The sequence below is a fragment of the Sorex fumeus genome, unplaced genomic scaffold, assembly GCF_029834395.1.
Source record: "Sorex fumeus unplaced genomic scaffold, SorFum_2.1 ptg000008l, whole genome shotgun sequence".
Taxonomy (NCBI): domain Eukaryota; kingdom Metazoa; phylum Chordata; class Mammalia; order Eulipotyphla; family Soricidae; genus Sorex; species Sorex fumeus.
In genome coordinates this window covers 54454535-54474969 of record NW_026606065.1, presented here as the reverse complement: position 1 = coordinate 54474969, position 20435 = coordinate 54454535, and the positions used below count along the sequence as shown (strand labels likewise).

General features: G+C 42.4%; 1 protein-coding gene across 3 annotated transcripts in view; it reads right to left on the bottom strand.

Moving 5' to 3' along the window:
* Positions 1-1706: 1706 nt before the first annotated feature.
* Positions 1707-20435, bottom strand: part of KLF12 (KLF transcription factor 12) — a 730941-nt gene continuing 712212 nt past the window's right edge. For all 3 annotated transcript variants that reach the window (XM_056109465.1, XM_056109456.1, XM_056109472.1), the window contains one exon: positions 1707-2844. In XM_056109465.1, the coding sequence (XP_055965440.1) occupies positions 2663-2844 (182 nt within the window). In that variant the 3' untranslated portion in view covers positions 1707-2662. The remainder of the gene's footprint in view (positions 2845-20435) is intronic.

Below are 20435 nucleotides of genomic sequence, written 5' to 3'. Positions count from 1 at the left end.
GATGGGAAGGACGAAAGCTCACTTCCATGCATCTTTCCTATGTGATTAGAGAGGAGTAGCTCAGGAGTTCTGTGCTAAATTTAAATCTAGCTGTCACTCAGGAAGTTCCCACTGCCTGCCAGTTCTATGAATTCTGAAAGCCATTTCTACCTGCAACCCTAAGACATTGCTCAGCAGAGAAAAGGAGGAGCTGTTCTTGGGAGAACAGGCAGAACGCAACCAAGTCTACACCTTGATTCACCCACCGCTGACGTCTCAGTCTCTGGGCTAGCAGAGAGACAATATCATGGGGGCCGGGACCCTCTGCATGCGAACAATAAACAGTGCAAGTGTGTCTGAAGAAGCCTTCCTTGATTCTGAATGTCACTGGCAATGTGAAGTAAGAGTTGTGTATACAGTACAGATAATAAACTTCCAGTTGGTAAAATAAAATAACCAAAACGGTGTTTGGTGCAGGCAGATTGAGTAGCAAAAGAAGCTCTTTATCAATAAAACTGCAGCCCTTATGGGAGGGAGATTGCCTGATGAATTTTTCAGACCTGGCAGAAAATGTACAGCACGTATTGGTAAAGACAGAATTTGACCTGAAAAATCATTATGTTGTTGCTTGAACACTAAAAAAGGGTCCTTTTAATACCATTCAGCACAAATGACCCTTGTTTCAAGGTTTATACTTTTTGCTTCTTCAGAGTAAGGTTTTCTAAATGAATAAGATGATCTTAAAAAAAAAACAACTCTATAACCGGAAATGATTTCAGAATGTTCAAACATATAAAAACTGAGCTAGTAAGAATGTGAGGTTCTTTTGTGCAATCCCCCAAATCAAGTATTTGTAATTAAAATAGACTGCGAAGGTCTATGCTGGCAACCTTTTATATCTAGGCTATAAAAAATCTTAACAACAATAACAAAACAATCTCACCAAGCCCCTTTGCCACATAAAGCCAAAGCTTTTAGTGGTGGTGGTAGCGGTGGGGTAATACAGGATCATTTTAATTTCTCCGAAAGGATGCCTGTTGGTGATGTATTGCTCTGTTTACTGTAGACTTTGCTAGCTGCAAAAAAGGCTCATAATTTCAGGGTACTGACAGGACTGTAATTTCCTCTCACCCTCGGCACAGATGAGCGGGTCCGACTCCCTGCAGAGGCCCAGGAAGAGCCTTTGGGTCCTAATACACTTTAGAAAATGGAGTCTCTAGCGAAGCCCCTGTGGGGAGTCCTGGTCGGCAACTCTCCCTGTGAGAAAACCAGCACCAAGTCAGGCTTTCCTCAGGGAGCATCCCCTTTCCACCATCTCGAGTGCCAGGGAGGACTGGCCCATTAACCCAAGAGTTAATTCCCCATTCTGCTTCCCTGGCCTTTCCAGTCACCAAATAACTATTTTCCAACAAACAAACAAAAAAAGCAGGTGGGGGTGGGTGTTGGGGGAGGAGCGCATAATCTTTAATTGTGGTGCTCAACCAAGCTCAACAAACAGCGGAAAGATTACCTCAGTGCTGTGAACGTAACCAAGACATCTAAAATGCTGGGGTGTTTTTTACAATCCCTTTAGTAAGTATGAAAATTGGTAACGTGACTCCTCAGTGAAGTGATTGTAGGAAAGTCCTTTTATTCATTATTGCTTTTCTCCTCAGGAGGCGCATTATTTCCATCTCTGCTTTGTCTGATTTTTTTTTTCCACGTTCACTGACTTCGCAGGGGCAGCCCCACCTCGTCCCTTGGTGCCAGTGTGTCTAAGAAAGTTTTTTTTTTTTCTCCCCCGATTCCTTGTAATCAAATACTAGGGGCAGGCAGAAGTGATGCCTAGGTGACAGAACACTGCAATTTGAAGTGGGGCAGTAGTTTTTTTTTTTTTTAAGACAGGCTCTTCCTATTCAACAACACAACATCTCTGGGCCCGTCCATGCCAGGGCAGACACTGGGACAAGACTCCAACCGAAATATCGCTGCCCCTCTGCGTGAACAGATGAACAAAACAGAATCCAAACAAAACAAAAACAACAACAAACAAATGAAAGAGTCAATGTTGGTTCTCTTCGGGGCATGGCATAATGGCAAGATGGGAGTGGTACCTAGGGGCCACCATCACTATTGCAAAGGCGGCCTGTGGGGCCCTTCACTTGCAGGTATTGGAACCTCTTTTGCCAACAGCTTCTTCTTTTTTGCATGCTTGCTGGTAACAGATGGGATGTGTGTTTTAGCTTACTTAGATGGTAACTAAAATTGCTGGGGAAAGGGGTGAAGGATGGATGGGGGAGGAGGGGAGGGATCCCAATTTAAGAAGGTCTTGCTGGAGCCATCCAAGTGTGCCCAATGACCTCGAAAGGAGCCACAAAATGTCTGACCGCTCAGAAAAATGTACAAGCTACAAACATCTGCAAGTGGCAGAGGACACAGCACAGAAAAATAATGCCTGTCTCTTCGGCGTTGGTGCCACCCATCTTCCAGGCCAGCGTGGAGACATTTCTCATGGAGTCGGGTTAGGGGTTTTTACCTTCTGACCATAAGTAGAAGTGGGACTTCTTTTTCCCCCGCTCTGGTTTCAGATGTTGTGGGCTGAGGGTGCCCTTTTTGTGTGACACTGTGGAGAGGGTTCAGCCCGGCTGAATTGGGTGCGGCTAAGAGATCCAGCTCCTACGCTCGGCTGGACAGGTTGCCTTCCTCACACCAGCATATGTCTCCGGCGGTGCAGTGCCAAGTGATCGGAGCGGGAAAAGCTGCGATCACAGTCCGCGCACTTGAATGGCTTCACTCCCGTGTGTTTGCGGTAATGCCTTGTCAGTTCATCCGAACGAGCGAACTTCCAGGTGCAGCCTTCCCAGGTACACTTGTAGGGTTTCTCTCCTGGAAGACACAAAGGGACACATGCTTTGTGCTCTACCCTCTGCCTCTGGTACCCCGGCTTGCGATGTACTTTAGGACACTGTCCTCAATGGATTCCATATGATGGTCTTTTGTTAAGACTAGACCATCCCACCGGTGGTTGGGGGGAAAATGCATGGCATTTTATTTACTTATTATTATTATTATTATTATTATTACTTTTGCTTTTTGGGTCACCCAGCAATGCACAGGGTTACAGGAGTAACCCTGACTCAAGCACTCAGGAATTACTCCTGGTGGTGCTCGGCGACCATGTGGGATGCTGGGAATTGAACCCAGGTCAGCCGCATGCAAGACAAACGTCCCTACCCGGTGTACTATTGCTCCAACCCATGGGATTTGAATCTCCTCACTCCTGCTGTGATACCTGGCAACATTTGAAGGGTCAATGGCAGGTAAGTAGCTCTGCAGTCAGAATGTTAGAAGGCTGATTGCTACTATTAGATCCCATTCCCAGACAATAAAAGGCAAGCAAGAGTTCTATCTTGGCCGACAGGACCTCCAAACAGAAATTCAAAATAATTTGAAAATGGCAGTAAGCAAGCTTGGTTTTAAACTTCCCTCAAATGTGTTTCACTTAAATGTGTTTCACTGTCTCAGCACACAATGTCTATGCAACAGTCACTAAGAATATGCAAATAAAAAGTCACTAGAAGAGAAAATATTTTATCAGTCCTAGAAATTTGGTACTAAATACACACTATTTGTAAGCATCTACCTTTTTGCTTGTCTACAGGGAAAGAATCTTAGATATCTGAATAGTCTAAAGCTTAAATATCTTTTTTCAGTGATTAAGAATTAGGGCGCGTCCCGTGGAATGAGTGAATTGGTCCTAGTGTTGAAGTTCATAGTCAAAAAAAAAAAAAGAAAGAAAGAAAGAAAAGAAAAGAAGTCAGAAGTATGTAATCTGACCAGGTCCCTCTGTCAGCCCAACTCATAAGAACAGTAAAATATGCAAAGGCTTTTCTGGGGAAAGATACACTCTCCAGTGTCCAAATGAGCTCCCAGGGGGAGCTAGACAATAGCTGACCCAGGTAAGCTTTTTCCTGGCTCTTATTCGGAGTGGAAGCCTGTCCCCATGCAACCCCACAAAACTGATCTGTCCTTCTATCCCTTCCATCCAATACCTAACAACATTCTTGGCCACACACAGGACCCAAGATAAGAAGGGAGCAAATTGCTGATCCCTAGTATAGAGCTGCAAAGTCAGTTTTCTGATCCCATTTAGAGATGAGAACACTGAGGCTCAATGGAGTGAAGTAAATAGTTCAAGGTCAGTGAAAGATATTTTTTTTGGGGTGGGATTAGGCAGGAAAATGGCTTTAAAGCTTGGGGTGTATGCAGCTGGGGGCCTGGGTACGATCTTTGGCACTATATGAAATGATGGGTCTCATTCTCCTAAAGAGCCTTGAATATAATCTCAGGGCTAGGATGAAGGAGACGTTACTGGGGCCTGCTCGAGGCAATCGACGAATAACAGGATGATGAAATGAAATGAAATGAAACTCCCGAGCACTATCTGGTGGGGGAAGGAAAAGACAGAAGGTGAAAAAAGAAGGAGGGAGAAAAAGAGAAAGGGAGAAAGAAGGGATGGGATGAGAGGGGGAGGGAGAAGAGAGGAGAGAGAGAGAGAGAGAGAGAGAGAGAGAGAGAGAGAGAGAGAGAGAGAGAGAGAGAGAGAGAGAGATTGAGATTTTGCTATTCCGCAGCAGAATGGATGACCCTTTGCTTGACTAAACTGATTCATCCTCAAAGTTAGTTCTATTTTTGGTGTTTTCCCTGGGGTCTCATTCTCCAAACTTTTGGGCGTGTTTGCTACTCTCATTCCCTTAAATAAACACTTCACTTTAACCACCCCCTTGAAAACAGTTAGTTCTACTTTCTTAGGTACTCCCAAATTACTCACTTTCTATTTTCATTAAATAACCTATCCCAAATTATCACAAAGATTTTATTTTGATCACTCTTTTCTCTACCAGTTTCTGAATACACAGAGGTCAAGGAGCATGAAATTACTATTTTAGGATCTTTGGAGGAAAGAAAAGGTACCAAACAAGTGCTTGAATAAATTAATAAAATGTAGCACATACAAACACACACAGGCATGTACACAGGAAACTCCTAAGTCCTCTAAATGAGAGGATAAGTAATGCCTACATGGGAAAGGTAGACCAAGTGGGACCTAACATTTTTCATTCAACAGTTTAAATAAATACTGTCTATATGGGTTCTTTTAGGATCAAGTAGCCCTTTCAGAAATGAGTGAATAGCACAACCAGTTAAATCTAGAAATATTGATGGACTAATTGTGGCCCATAGAAAACACATAGCTACTTAAATGGGCTCTTTCAGGTCGAATCCAACTGCCTTGAAGAAGAACTCGCAACCTCTACTTCTGAAATTTTTGAATGCCTTACAGGGACAAACATTTGTATTTGAGGGTGTCTATTGTCTAGAGTTTAAGAGAAAATTTAAAACCAACAACCCACAAAAGTCCTAACTGGGGGATTTACTACAGAGTGTATCAATGACAACGGTTAATAGGCATTTTCTTTTGTCACTCCATATGCTTTGATATTTACATCACAAGGATGGGCTCTAATAACTCAAGCTGGAGATAAATTATGCCTTTCCATTGCTGGGGGAGAGGGGCAGGGGGATACTGAGCTCAGCTAGCTGACCTTCTGTTCCCATAGAAAGTCTGAGCTATCTCCTGTCACTATGTGTGTCTGCTATGGACAAAGCAAGGTCCCAGAAGGAAAAACAAAGCATTTTCATAAATGGGGAAAGCTGTTTCATAGCGGGGTGGGGGGATGTTGGGACTCTTTCTGGGTGAGAAACCTTTAGAAGTATGACTGGGATCGAAAATGCTGCTCAAAGCTCCCATGGCCATATACACAGAGAGGGAGGAAGGGGTTCCAATACTGAAACAAGCCTGGAAGCAGGGGAAGGCAAGAAACAGGGACAAAATCTTTGTCTTATCTTCAGAGGATTTGGGAACCGGACTGGCCCACACAGGGATACTTATGCCCACTCGGATTGGCTCTGAACACTCTAGGTAGGCACTTAATATTCTTGGATGTCTTCAGAATTCCAACAGTCATGTTTTCTACTGTCACTCTGGCTGTTAATAATGTTATTTAAGGGGCCAATGTGATAGCACAGCAGGTAAGACACTTGCCTTGCATTCTGCAGGGCTGGATTCTGCAGGGATCACTCCTGAGCACCACTAGGAGTGATCCCTAAGCACAGAGCACTGTAGCACTGTCCTCCTGTCGTTCATCGATTTGCTCGAGCAGGCAGCAGTAATGTCTCACAACAAACTGTGAGACTTGTTGTTACTGTTGTTGGCATATAGAATACATCACAGGGAGCTTGCCAGACTTTGCCATGTGGGTGAAATACTCTCGGTAGCTTGACAAGCTCTCTGAGAGGGGTAGAGGAATCGAACCCAGGTCGGCTGCGTATAAGGCAAACGCCCTAATAGCTGTGCTATGGCTCCAGCCAGGAATAAAATCCTGAGCACCAATGGGTATGACACCCATTCCAAAAAAAAAAAAAATACCTCCGGAAAATAGTAAAATTTTTCTATTTTTCAAGGGGATGGAGATGGAGATTTATGTATTTTCCCCAAAAAATTTCACTTATGGACTCTGTGTATGTATTTGTACAAAGTGGGACCAAAGAATAGTGTCTTATTTAGCCTTTTAGATGGTTAGCAAGAGGACTATTTTGTGGTATATGAATGTAACACGAAATTCAAGGTCTACTGTCAGTAAATTAGCTTTTACTAGAACACAGCTACATTCATTTATGTATTATAATTTATGGCTGTTTTCCAGTGATAGTAGAATTGAATGTTGCAAAAGAGTACTTATGATCTGTAATGGTGAGATTATTGTGAGCCTTTTCCAGAATTTGTCTGGTCCCTGAGGTAAGGAAGAGATATGTCTGCTTGTGTAGGCTTCCTAATTAATACGGGGTATATATAGCATATATACTTGTCTTAAATACTTTTGACTCCATTCAATTCCCGGTACTACATATGGTTCCCTGAGTTTGGCCAGGAGTAATCCCTGAGAAAAGACATGGGAGTAAGCCCTGAGCACCTCAGGGTAGGACAAGACTCCACCACCATTCCAAATAGCTATGGAGTTTGAGTGGGGTGACTGGATGGCTACCCTGAACAGACAGGGAGTCGGTTTCTGCTACTGGCTCTAGAGAGACCCAGGTTTCAATTCTATCCACCCAGGGCTTAGTATTTCATTAAAACAAACAAACAAACAAACAAACAAACAAACAAAGCTCAGTGCACGTTATCCTTGGACCAGTCAAGGTTTAGACATGGATTCAGAATCAATTTTAGTGGTTCCTGCACTTATGTCAAAATGCACATTCTATGTCTGAGCTTTTGAAGCAATTTCAAGGCTACAGTCTTACAGACATACTAAGATAACAGAAACTAAGTTAGAATGTGAGAAAAACTAATTAAAAAGATAAATCAGTTCTTAAGATACACAGTAGTACCGATAAGCCAGTCCTGAAGGGATCTAATAAAGTATAAACAAAATTCTTCATCCATCTTGCTTTTGCTTAAAAATCTTGTGAGCCACATTACTGTCGGAAAGTCAGTGGGAGGGGGGATGGGGAGACGGGTTAGCTGCTAAAGTGCTGCCCTGCATGTGGTATGACCCCAATTTGATCCTCCTAGGTACTGCCTGTGGTCTTGAAGCATCACCAGAAGAGATGCCTGAGCAGAGTGAGGAGAAAACCCTATGCACAACTGGGTATGGCCCCCAACAAAGAAAACATTAGCAAAAAGAAAGTGCTTGGGACAGAATTAGGGGGTGTAAGTGCTAGGGACAGAATTAGGGGGTGTGGTTAGGCACCCCAGAGCACATGCTTCTGAATGCAGTCCCACTGCAGACCATCACGCTCAATGACTGAGAGTATCAATACCTTTTCCTAAGGTTTCTTCAGAAACAGTGAATTGAGACTCATCTAATTCTGGAAATGAGATTTTTGAACTATGTTCCCTCCAAAGAAGAGTAAATGAAAAAGAACTTCCTCCTTTCTTCCTTTTGTCTAACCCACAAGTGCACTGAGGATTTCCAGTGTCAAAGTGTTTGAAAACATATTTCAGATTTTTCAGGATAACTGGAAGCTTTGACTCTGACTTTTTTTTTTCTTTTTGGGTCATACTTGGCGATGCACAGGGGTTACTCCTGGCTCATGCACTCAGGAATTACTCCTGGTGGTGCTTGGGGAACAATATGGGATATGCAGGTAATCGAACCCAGGTCAGCTGCGTACAAGGCAAACACCCTACCACTATGCTATTGCTCCAGCCCCTGACTCTGACCTTTGATCTTCATTTGTGATAGCTGTTTTGATAATAATCCCATGAAAGTAATGAAATGACATGAAGTGATATGGTAGATGTAATTACCACTAAGCATGAGTGATTCTTCAAGTAGACACATTCTTTTCTTAAAGTGTATGAAAAATTAAAGGGCATATAAGCTGGTTATTTGATGGTTTAAACCACGTGACATCTTGAGGTGTGGTTTATTCACTTTTTGGTCTTTAATTGAGGGTCTCTCTGTCTCATATCCACAAGCCATTTCTACCTTTTCGATAAAAAATAAAGTCTCTGATATTTTTGCTCATTAAAATCCATTCTCCCACTGTTTTTTAGAATACCCAAGGGCCAGGGATGTGGTTCAAAGGCTGGAGTGCAGGTTTGTAAGTGGGAAACCAAGGATGGATTGTGTACTGCAGGGTCTCCTGAGTCCCACACAGGGAACAGCAACTGAGTACAGTCAGGTTCACACACACATAAAGAAATCCAAATACCTAAACTATCAATTCTCTGAAAAGCACTATAGCACTGTAGCAATTTCATCCAATTGTTCATCGATTTGCTCGAGTGGGCACCAGTAATGTCTCTATTGTTGTTACTATTTTTGGCATATCGGATACACCACAGGGAGCTTGCCAGATTCTGCTGTGTAGGCATGGGATACTCTTGGTAGCTTGTCGGGCTCTCTGAGAGGGATGGAAGAATTGAACCCGGGTTGGCCACATGCAAGGCAAACACCCTACCCTGTGCTATCGCTCTCTGAAAAAGAAAAAGGCAAATATTTACCCAAACCCAAGCATGGGTTTTATTATTTTTTCAAAAAAAAATCATGTAATGCTTGAAACATTACATGGTTTATAGGGCCAGAGAGGTAGCTCAATGGGATGAGTAGATGCTTCGCACAAAAGAGGCCAGAACTCAATCTTGGCACTATATGGTACCCCCACCATCATTGGGAGTGGCCTCTGAATGAGCCCTAAAAGGAAAACACACACACAAGAGAGGGTACAGACGTGAAAAAAAATTTGCTGATTTTCATTTTCAATCACTTTTTAAGCTCCATATTTGGGATTCATATTAAATAAAATTTTAATGCATACCAGTTAAGTGGTAGGTGTGTGTGTGTGTGTTTGTTTTCACATGCCAGGCATCAGAGGAATTATTTAGAGAGAACACTAATAAAGGGTCCTGGGAAAATAAAAACTACATATGGAGTCCCCCACCCCACTTCCCAAATCAGTTAACAAACTGATTATTTTTTTTTTTATGAGAATCACTGTCTCTTTCAATTTCGTTTCAAGAAAAGGATTAAGAGTCACTAATTGCATTTCTTTGACATTTACACAGCAGAAAGCATAATGGCATCTAAAGAAAACACCAGATACTGAATAGATTCCCCAAATCCAGGGAACAAAAATAACTTCTTCAGGTACCTCTGATTTCGCCATCACCAATGCTGAAAGGTGACTGTGTACTGAGACAAAAGGCAGGTGCCCTTTCATATTAAAATGACATGTGAGCAGTACACAGAGGAAGAATGTGCAGTTGGAAAATGCTAGGGTCAAACAAAACACCCATGTTCTCACATCAGCCTCTATTATTTTCTCAAGCAACTGAAAAGGAACACCTTTTGCAACAGGAAAAACGGGCATTTTTTTTTTCCCAGTTCAGAAGTGCATTTCTGAAATGTGTCCCTGTTTAACTTTTACAGAGTTTCAGGCCCCTCCTGCTCCCTGGTACTGACAAATGAGCTTCATTCCACTCGATATTTGCTGTGACAATCTGCTTCACTTGAGGAATGGTATTTGTATATTAGGGGTAACACACACACACACACACACACACACACAAATCAAGATTGCTATCTTGTCTTCTAGTTTCTGTTACATTAGTTCAGAAAGCTCACAGACTTTTCAATCAGCAAGCAATTGGGGAACTTCACAATGAAGGAATGGAAAGGTTGAGGTGAGGGGGCCAGGTTTCTGACCCGCCCCAGGGGAAACCAGCTGCCTCTTTTCTTGGGGGTTAAGGTGACATCAAATAGCCCCGACTTTGAGATCAGGCAGATGCATGGTCAGAATGCAGGCTCAGTTACTGACAATTAAGAATGAAGTATTTCGAAACACTACTTTCCAATCTGGAAAATGGGAATAATATTCCTGCTGTGCTATTGTATGATTTCAAAATGTACAAAAGATCTGGGAAAAGAAAGGTGGACAGCAAGGATTAATTCGACATTATTGAAATTTTTCATTCTTTTTCTGACATGTGATCAAATATGAAGTTAAAATAGATCCTGGTGCTATTCTCCCACCTGGTTGCTCTAGATGTTTCCGAGTTTTCTTCCCGAGTGATGCTCTGGGGATCATGTGGTGCTGGGAATTGTACCTGGGTTTTCAATATGCAAGCACAAGCTCCAGCTTTTTAGCTAATTTCTGACCCATATTTTCTATTTTTAAGGAATAAACGAACGTTCTCCAGTGGCTGGGTGGATGTCAATATTAATCTTGATTGCTACAACATTTAAAGTATAAAACTACTTATTGGCCAAGTACACCGACCTATTCTATAATTTGTATGACCCACCTGTCTTTTCAATTGAATGAAAGTGGTTAATATATTAGTTTCCACTACATTGAACTGTCTGGGCTGAATTAAGGGACTCGCGCAATGAATAAATAAGGCCAAGAGGGTCTGTTCTTTCTTCATATGCAATCTTATGCTAAATTATCTTTGATAGAAGAGTATTTGCTAAAGCACAGAGTACTTTTCATGAGCCACGTTTCCCCCTTTGACTTCTGTGGATCTGAACTCATGTAATTTTAACAACTTCTTAAGCGGGTAAATGCAGTAACTGACCCAATTCTATTCCACTCAGAGTCTATGGGTTAGTGGTGGTAGAGAAGAGATTTGAAAGCTAAAGGTCTGCCACCAAAGTTTATCTTAACCACAACTCTCTATTGCTTCTCACCACTGTTTTAATAAACCAGGATATCTGGTCAGTACTGAACAAGGAAATGGAGACCATGAATTAATACTTAGAGGACAATGTGCTTACATAAGAGGTTCGCCATTATCATTTAGAAATCAAAGATAAATGAAGTAAAACGTCCTGGAATTAAAAAAAATAGTGATTCACTCAGAACATCCAAGGTCCAAAGAAAATACTTAATTTGGCTGTCCCAAGTTTCTATTTCCAAGGAGTGACGTATTTGCTCTTTTTGTTTCTGAGCACTTTTTCCTTAGTTTCTTTTGCAGAGATCTCTTCCTTTACCTACCAAAGATTGGACTTTCCCCCCCCATCTTTGAGCCTTTGGCTTCCGATTTCCACCACAAGTTACATGGCAAAGGCTCTGAACTTTCTACACCTCAGTCTCTCTCCTCAGCACCTTGAAGGAACACATTTCTAACTGCTTGTCAGAAAGTCTCTTCAGCGGGACCCAAACTGGATTCTGCACTGACCAAACAGAACAGGTCCCCCCTGCTTTGCTCTTCTGCTTCACACACACACACACACACACACACACACACACACACACACACACACACATCAAAATGCAACCCCATGTACTCAGGTATGAGGTCATAAATCCCTCCCCTTGGAGCGCTTTCTTGGACCCTTTCCTATCTGTTATTCTCTACCTGCCTCGACCTGATGATTACCCCTGCCAGGGCCGCCTTCCAAGTCTCCATCCCGTCTCCCTCCACAGTGTTGCTGCCTTGCCCTACTGCCAATGTCCAGTGGTTCTGTTTCCTGGTTCTGTGTCCTCCCCCCACCCCAGGACTGCTGGTGCTGCGCTTCAGAGAAACTTTCTGAAAGACAATAGGTGCCCTGAGACTGTTGTCTAGAGGCACCAGCAGGCCTCTCTCTCCTCACAGTTGGTTGTTCCATCAGCCAATCCCCCTTGGCTGCCATCTTGAGGATGACTTGGAACTTGCTTCTTTGCTCTGTCCCCGGGGGGGTTTAGCCCAGCGCTCTAGGCTGGCGAGTGCTTGCTGATTAAGGAGTTAGCACTACCTTAACATCTTTTAAAAATACGAGACAATGGAGAGCAATTCCACGTGTCTATCTCTCATGTTCTCTTCTTTTCTATGCTCATGTATTTGAATATATATATTGTTGAGAAGGAAAATAGATTTGAGGGGATTTGTTCAAAACCAGAGTCATCTGAGAGAGGATCTGCAAATGAGCAACTCATTATTGACACTTTTTCATTTGTTTTGGCTACACCCAGTGATGCTCAAGGCTTACTCCTGACTCTGCCCTGAGATCACTCCTGGTGAGACTGGGGAGAGGGGGGAAAGGGAGAGATGAAGATATGAGAGGCCAAGGATTGAACCCAAATTGGCCAAGTGCAAGGCAAATGTCCTACTCCACTACACTATCACTCTGGTCCCTCATTTTTAACCTTTAAAGTTAGTAACACAACCTATGATTAGAAACTTGTATTTTGTCAAATGAAAATGATCTGAATTTTTAAAAGCACAAGTTTATTTGATAATTCTTTTTGTTTTCAGTTACAAAGATTGTTTTACTTAAATTCCCTTATGCATTATAAATGCTGTTTTAATATATTCTTTAAAGACTGAATATATTTTCTACAACAATTCAGTCCCTCATCGTCTTGAATAATTCCCTGAAAACAACAAATATTAGATTCATAGTCATTAATTTTGACTTGCAGACAAACACGACTAACAATTACAGTCTTGCTCAGCGGAACATGCAAAACCACCAAGGCTAGTTTACTATTACCCTCTTCTTCCTCATCACATAGTTTTGGGGGCCACTTGGATAAGACAAAGCCCAGGTAAAGAAATAGGAATGAGGAGCAGCATGACCAGATTCGGTGGCATTTTTAGCGCCTTCCATTGTCACTGATGATTTGTGAGCTCACACAAGCAGAAATCAGCAATCAAATCAGCAATTTGTTTAGCTGAGCTAATAAGTGGTAGACTGTTTTAGAAGTCTTTGATTTTCTAATACAGGAAATCATTCGATGAGCTTATTTAAAATTAATTACGGTAACACTTTAAAAAAAAAACAAACTGAAGCAAATACTTTTCTGACTCCTACCTACTTTTATCTACTGGTTTCGCATTTCTAACGTGACCCCTTGGAGACAGGCTAAAGGGACTTCCTTTCTAGGAAGGAAGAGAGGGGAAATACTTCGGTAGCATTTTGTCACTAATCTTGAATTTGGTTTTCCCTTTAAGTGACAGTTTTGTGTTTTGTTATGGTTTGGGGCCACACCCAGGAGTCTCAGGGTTACTCCCAGTTCTGTGCTTGGGGGTTGTTCTAGGTAGTATTCAGGGCTCAAACAGGAATTGGCCATAGGCAAAGCAAGTGACTTACCCCTTGAACCATCTCTCTATTTGTTTACACTGGCAGGCGATGTTCACATCAGCACCATTATTGTAGCTGGAACAAGTTCCACCCTGAGTTTCCTAGGCTGCTTTATGTGGTACATATATGTGACTATGTGTACTCTCAACATTATAACTGATCCCATCAACATTATAACTCCTCCCACCAGCTATATCTCCTGGCTGTCCTCATCTTTCCACAGTTTCAATAAAAGCAATGTGTCAAGCAAGCACTCAAGACTGAAATATGTGGTTTACTTATTAATACTTGTAGTACTTGTCTTTTTATTAACTTTCTATCAGCGGAAAATTTCCAGGACAGAAAAACCAATTTTCACTCACGAAAAGTCTTAAAACATCTTTAGGTCCAGATGATTTGTAAGCTCACAAAACTGAATAGGCTGAACATATGTTTTGCATGCAGGAGCTCCAGGTCTGATCCCCAGCACTGCATGGTCCCTCCAAGCACCACCCATTGCAACCCTTGGGCACTGACCCTGAAGTATGCCCTGAGCACTGCCAGGTATGGCTCCCCAAAAGAACAACACAAAGGAACTGACCATTCAATGTCACTTGCTATCTAATTCCCTTTAAGGGATCCCTTAAGGATCTCAATGCCCAGTTCGGACTATAGGTTGGAGAAGCAGAGGAAAGTAGCTCTAGCGATTGAGGGGGACAAGAACTAGAAAACTTGCCTGCAACTGGCTATGAGAATAGGCCCTAGAGGGACCACAGTTTGAGGTCCTGTTCTACTCTTTCCCTACTCCATGTGTGTGGATGAGTACCTGTGACCACCCTCATCTCTCCTGGATCTTGAATAAAAGAGCTGCATTCAGAGAGGTGGGCCCTGTGCCTGCCACCTGCTGGGTCCCCAGGAAATGTTGGCTCTCTCTCTCTCCTCCTTTGGTCCCCATACCTGCTCAGAGCATCCCTGTCCCTTACCACTCACCACAAGTGTCTTCAAAATGTCCCTGATTCCTATCCTCAAGTCCAGTGCCCTATCAGGTAGTCTCTACAGCTCCCAGATTTCCCACATCCCATCTTGGTTGGCAGGATGGAAACATCCAAGAGCTCCAAGCTCATGATGGTAGAAACTGAGTGACTCAGGAATGAAGAGTCCAAGCAACTCTGTAGCCATCTTGGAAAACAAAGAGGGCTTGACAGACTGAAGGGGCCGGAGCAAAGGGGGCATCTACAAAGACCATTCCAGAAAAGCAGAGAATGAGGGGACATGGGAGAAGGTTAGCAAGTGGGAGTTCAAGGAAAGGAAGAAAGGGTCAGCAAGTGACAGTTTGTAAGTGAATAGGGGTCAGAGGAGAATGGCCTGGACGTAGTCAGCCGAAGAAGGTGTGTTCCCACTTCCTTGGGCACAACAGATGACTGTCACTGGGTTCTTTTGTCATTTTGCTTGAATCTTTATGTAGCCCTTTGCATCCCTAGCCTTTATCCTGAGGGTTCCTAGGTTCAGAGGCAGGGGTTCAAAATGAGGCTCTACCTTTTTTGCCTCTTTCCATGAAAATTCTATAGTGTGTCATAAAAAAATATTCTGATACTTGATTCAGACTCTCTCAGAGCATAGGTTCCTTTCAAATGAGAGATTATGTTTCTGTACTTTAAGTATATTCCTTCAAGGATGATTTATACTGCTATTTTATTAAAATGATGAAAAGCATACTAGAGAACAGTCATTTAGCTTCACTCCACCATTTTCTGAATTATATACATCCTGAATAAGTAGAGTGAAGAGATTCTATAATCAAAGTATGTTGACTGTGAACACTATATGCTAATCTATCCAATACTGTTCACCTTGAACTTATTGTTCCCATTAATTAGGATTCTATATCAATAGCTTCCTCCCATACTCACAAACACACACACACAGAACTTTAATTGAACACTTACTGAATCCTTAAAATGTGTCATCACTGTCTCTACTGGGGATACAAAAATGAATATCCCCCTCTTAATTATGCAGCAACGTGCTGTGTCGATGTTCAAAGTTAAACATTTCTTGACAGTTATCAAAATGGCTCATATCTGTGAGTTATTGGGCCAAGACGTTGTAACTACCTAATGCGAGATGCTTTTTCCCTGAAAAATGTCAGTTTGCTCTTTAGTGATTAATTATCTTGGCATCACTAAGCCCTGTGCTTTTTTTTCTAGTAACAAACCTAGATAGACGGTAGAAAGTGAAGCTCTATACAGAATGAGGTATTTGTTGAATAAATCTAGATGTGAAATTGTAAGCAGTTGTCCACTACTTGAAGGCTGTAAGATTGTAAAGCTTGTGAACAGAATGGACCGTGATTCATGGCTTTGTGGCAGCAGCATCACACCATTTCAGAAAACCATCCAGTAAAATAAGATGTGAAACCAGAGCAAGACCTAGAGGAAACGCAGGGAAATGTGATGAGACAAGTAAACAGGTGAAAAAAAAAAAGTCATGGCAGAGTCATGGGGGCCCCAGAGGAAAGATCAACTGCCCTGAAAGAAGCTTAAAGAAAGTGTTCAAGTGGGGATGTGGGTGTTGAACTGAGAGTAGAGGCTATGAATCCGGGGTCCTGAGGCTGGACTCTGCGAGGGGGACTGGTCACGCAGCACCAGCTCAAGAAGCCAGTATGGAGAGTATACACCAACATTATTCCACGTAAGAAAGAAGCACAGAAAAATTACAGTGGATCTGGCATGACCAGAACAGAAAAAGCAACACTGGATCTGGAAGAGTCCCTCAGGCATCCTTAGTTACCACAGCCCTAAAGGCCATGGAAGATAAGCAGTCCTTGGCTGTAGACATGGAGAATCCTGCTGATAGCACTGTAGCGCTATCCTCCCATAGTTCATGAATTTGCTGGAGCGGGCACCAGTAACGTCTCCAGTGTGAGACTGTTTTTGGTATATCTAATATGCCATGATAGCACAGCGGGTAGGGTGTTCGCCTTACAAGCGGCCAACATGGCCGACCCGAGTTCGATTCCTCCGCCCCTCTCGGAGAGCCCGGCAAGCTACCGAGAGTATTCGATATGCCAAACACAGTAACAACAAAGTCTCCAATGGAGACGTTACTGGGCCCGCTCGAGCAAATCGACGATCAACGGGAGGGCCTTTACCTTTACCTTTAATATGCCATGGGTAGCTTGCCAGGCTCTGCTGTGCAGGTGGGATACTCTCGGTAGCTTGCCGGGCTCTCTGAGAAGGGCGGAGGAATCGAACCCGAGTCAGCTGCATGCAAGGCAAATGCCTTACCTACTGTGTTATCGCACCGCCCCTCCTGCAGACAGAAGCTAAGAAAATCTTTCACCAGATGATTCTCCACTACAGCCAGTGGGCCTGGAGGGTGTGTCAGAGGACTGTGGAAAACAGTCTCTCCTGCTCACCAGATCCTTCTTATGACTTGCCCAAGAGGGACGCAATGGACAAGGTGAAGAAAGTTTAGAGAGAGGGCTCTTTAGTGGCTCACTCTGTAATAAAGCCTTTTAGGTCTCTGAAGAAAAAACAAAAAAGAATGGAAAATTATGCAAACTGCGCCCGCATGGCAGAGCCTGGCAAGCTCCCCGTGATGTATTTGATATGCCAAACACAGTAACAACAGTCTCCAATGGAGACGTTACTGGGCCTGCTCGAGCCCGCTCGAGCAAATGTTAAGGATCAACAGATACATGCGAATCTCTGCTGCATGTTGAATTATAAGGCTGTGCCTGACACTTGTTATAAGAAATGCTATTTTACTGCAAGGAGAAAACATTTTCTGCGCTTCATTAGCACATGGCTAGAGCGAGAGCACAGCAGGTAGGGCGTTTGCCTTGACACAGCTGACCTGGGTTCAATTCCTCCATCCCTCTCAGAGAGCCCGGCAAGCTACCAAGAGTATCCCGCAAGCATGGCAGAGCCTGGCAAGCTCCCTGTGGTGTATTCGATATGCCAAAAACAGTAACAACAAGTCTCAGAATGGAGACGTTACTGATTCCCCCTCGAGAAAAATCGATGAACAACAGGAGGACAGTGCTACAATTATGACAAAGTCTTCATTGCTCAAGAGTTAAGTAATATAGTTTCTTTTTGCTCTGGCGGCAAGAAAGGGTATATTTTGACTTCTGAATCAAAATTGGTTGAGATTTTTTAAGATAGCCATATCCATGTTTTTGACAAAGTCAGATAAATACGGCATGGGATTTATCTTTATTAATAGTTTTTAAATGAGGTATACAGTTATGAAGTGAATTACAGTGAATAGTAGAAGAGGTTAAGTAATATACTTATTAGAGAGCAGATTATCAAGTCGGAATATAAAGTATTTTAGGATTCATTTGAAATGGTATATTTTTATAAATGAGGTTACAATTTTGAATGTTTGGTTTTAGATTTATCTTTATCTCATTCTTCTTTACTTTGTACTGTTGTAGCACAAAAATCCTGTCACACCATGTGCCACTAGAGGGTTCTGGGGACTCTTGTTAGAATCTACGCAAGAAGACCCAACATCTGGGTAGAGCCTGCCATCTAGTGGCCCAGTTAGAATCAGCAATGCCTAACTGCTACGTGTACCGTGACAAATAATTGACCGTGACAAATAATTTTACAATGGGAGCATTCTATAGAACACCACTAAATTCGTGCAAACATTTTAGTATAAGATTTAAATTAAAGCCATTTCATAAAGGAACGTAATTATTCAACTGAAGTAAGGAAAATTCATGGTTTGAAGCAATTATATAGTGCAGATTCAAATTTAATCAGATTTAAATGAAGCCACTGATTGAAATTCACGTAAGTACACTGTTTACTGCTCCAGAGAGAGCAGACATACAAGTTAGACAAGTGAGTATGAATAATGTACCCACTGACTGTCACCTGTGTGACAAATCTGCAATACATTGTTTTCCTCCCCTTTAGCCTATCTTAGCTGATTTAACATGGGCAGGTTATGACATTTAAAAAATATTTGGTCAAATATCTATTCCTGAGTATTTTTAAAGAGGAAAGACTTACTTAAGCATTTTATGTTTTACTATAGCTCACTAATCCCTTGAAGAAGTTCCTTCTCCATACTTAGAAATATACCTGATTTATTGTATAATTCCTAAGCGGTCAACTAGTCATGCACATCAATATAGCCCCAAACAAAGTAGGTGTTATAGGTCAAGTTAATGTTACCCTCTCACAGTTTTTCACTGCTACACTTGCTCACCTACCATAGCGTGCAGAGTTCTCATAAGTCATCAGTCATAATCCCAAATTCCACATTGTTATTGGTGACACACACAAAACTTACTCAACATGCCTGAAGCAAAGGTAAGGCTTAGAAGATATTTATAAGAGGCAAAACCAACCAACACAAATCCTTTGAAACTAGTGTTGACTTCATTTTGAAACTCTAAGTTATAAAATCTTGCATATAAAGTCGCTAACTAAAAACCAGAAGCAGTAAATTAAACAGATTTTCCTTATTAAAAATGACAAATGACAGAGAGAGAGAGAGAGAGAGAGAGAGAGAGAGAGAGAGAGAGAGAGAGAGAGGAGAAAGCTGAGAAGACTGCCTGCCACAGAGGCAGATGGTTGGGGAGGGAAACTGGGTACACTGGTGGTGGGAAAGGGCTGGGCACTGGAATATTATATAAGTGAAGCCCAGTCATGAACAACCCTGGAACTGTGTATCTCACTGTGATTCAATACAAAAAATATTTTTTTTAAAGGACTGTGATTTGACTGACTCGCAGACTATTCCTTTCAGGGCCAGAGTGATAGTACAGCAGGTAAGGCACTTGCCTTGCATGCAGCTGACCCAGGTTCGATCCCTGGAACCCCGTATGGTTCCTGGAGCACTGCCAAGAATGATTCTTGAGTGCAGAGCCAGGAGGAACCCCTGAGAACTGCCAGGTGTGGCCCCCAAACAAACAAACAAATCAGCCACAGACTATCCCTTTCAGAGTAAGGATTTCTCTCAGAGGAGGAATGGATTTGGTGTAATGGTTTGGGGTAGGAATTTCACAAGGTCTTGTGAGACTGAAAAATGCAGACTGGAGTAGGACAATTAGATGCATCCTACTAAGTATTGGTAAATTAGTTCACAGCCTGTCTGTTGAAGATGGCAGGAACATAACCCAGGCTTTTCCCTCAAGTAGGCTGAAATGGAGTAGCAAGAGGAGAGAACTAAGATACTCAAAGCAAGGCGGGTGTGTGGGGCAAGGTTTCCAAGGAATTTCCATTTATTAAAATAATGGGTGTAAATCAATAAATTAGATAGAAAATAATAATTTCCTAGACTTGAAAGTATATGTGCGACCTTTTGAATATCAATTCCATCTTGGATCTTTCACAAGAGTTCATTCAATCTGTGGTTAAATTTCTCCAGTGGGAAGAAGCCCACTGTCATCATGGGGAGATCGCTGGAAGGACCAGCCCAGCTACAAACCCAGCACTACACCCAGGCTTCAAAGAAATCAGTGATAGGGCCAAGACTGGCTGAGTGCTAGCTGTTCAGCTTTTGTTTCATCTCACCAAATAGGATCCAAAGTCTCTTAGTGTCTGACCATCTATTAAGTTCATAAACAAGTCCTAATTGATATGGTGCTAAATTTGTCGGAGTGGCTGATAGGAATGAGAATGTCTGATTTGGAGCAATCAAGTGTGAGGAAGTGGAAAATGACAGAGTGGTCACTGGAATCATCCCACTTAACCCAAAGGTATTGAGCACCAACCCATAGAGATGCTCTTTCAAATTTCACCTATCTTGTCTGGCAGAAGAAAAAGCTCTCTGTCCCTCGAAGGGTTTAAGGTGAGGTTAAAAAAAAAATCCCACCTAGGTGGGAAAAGATGCCCCCGA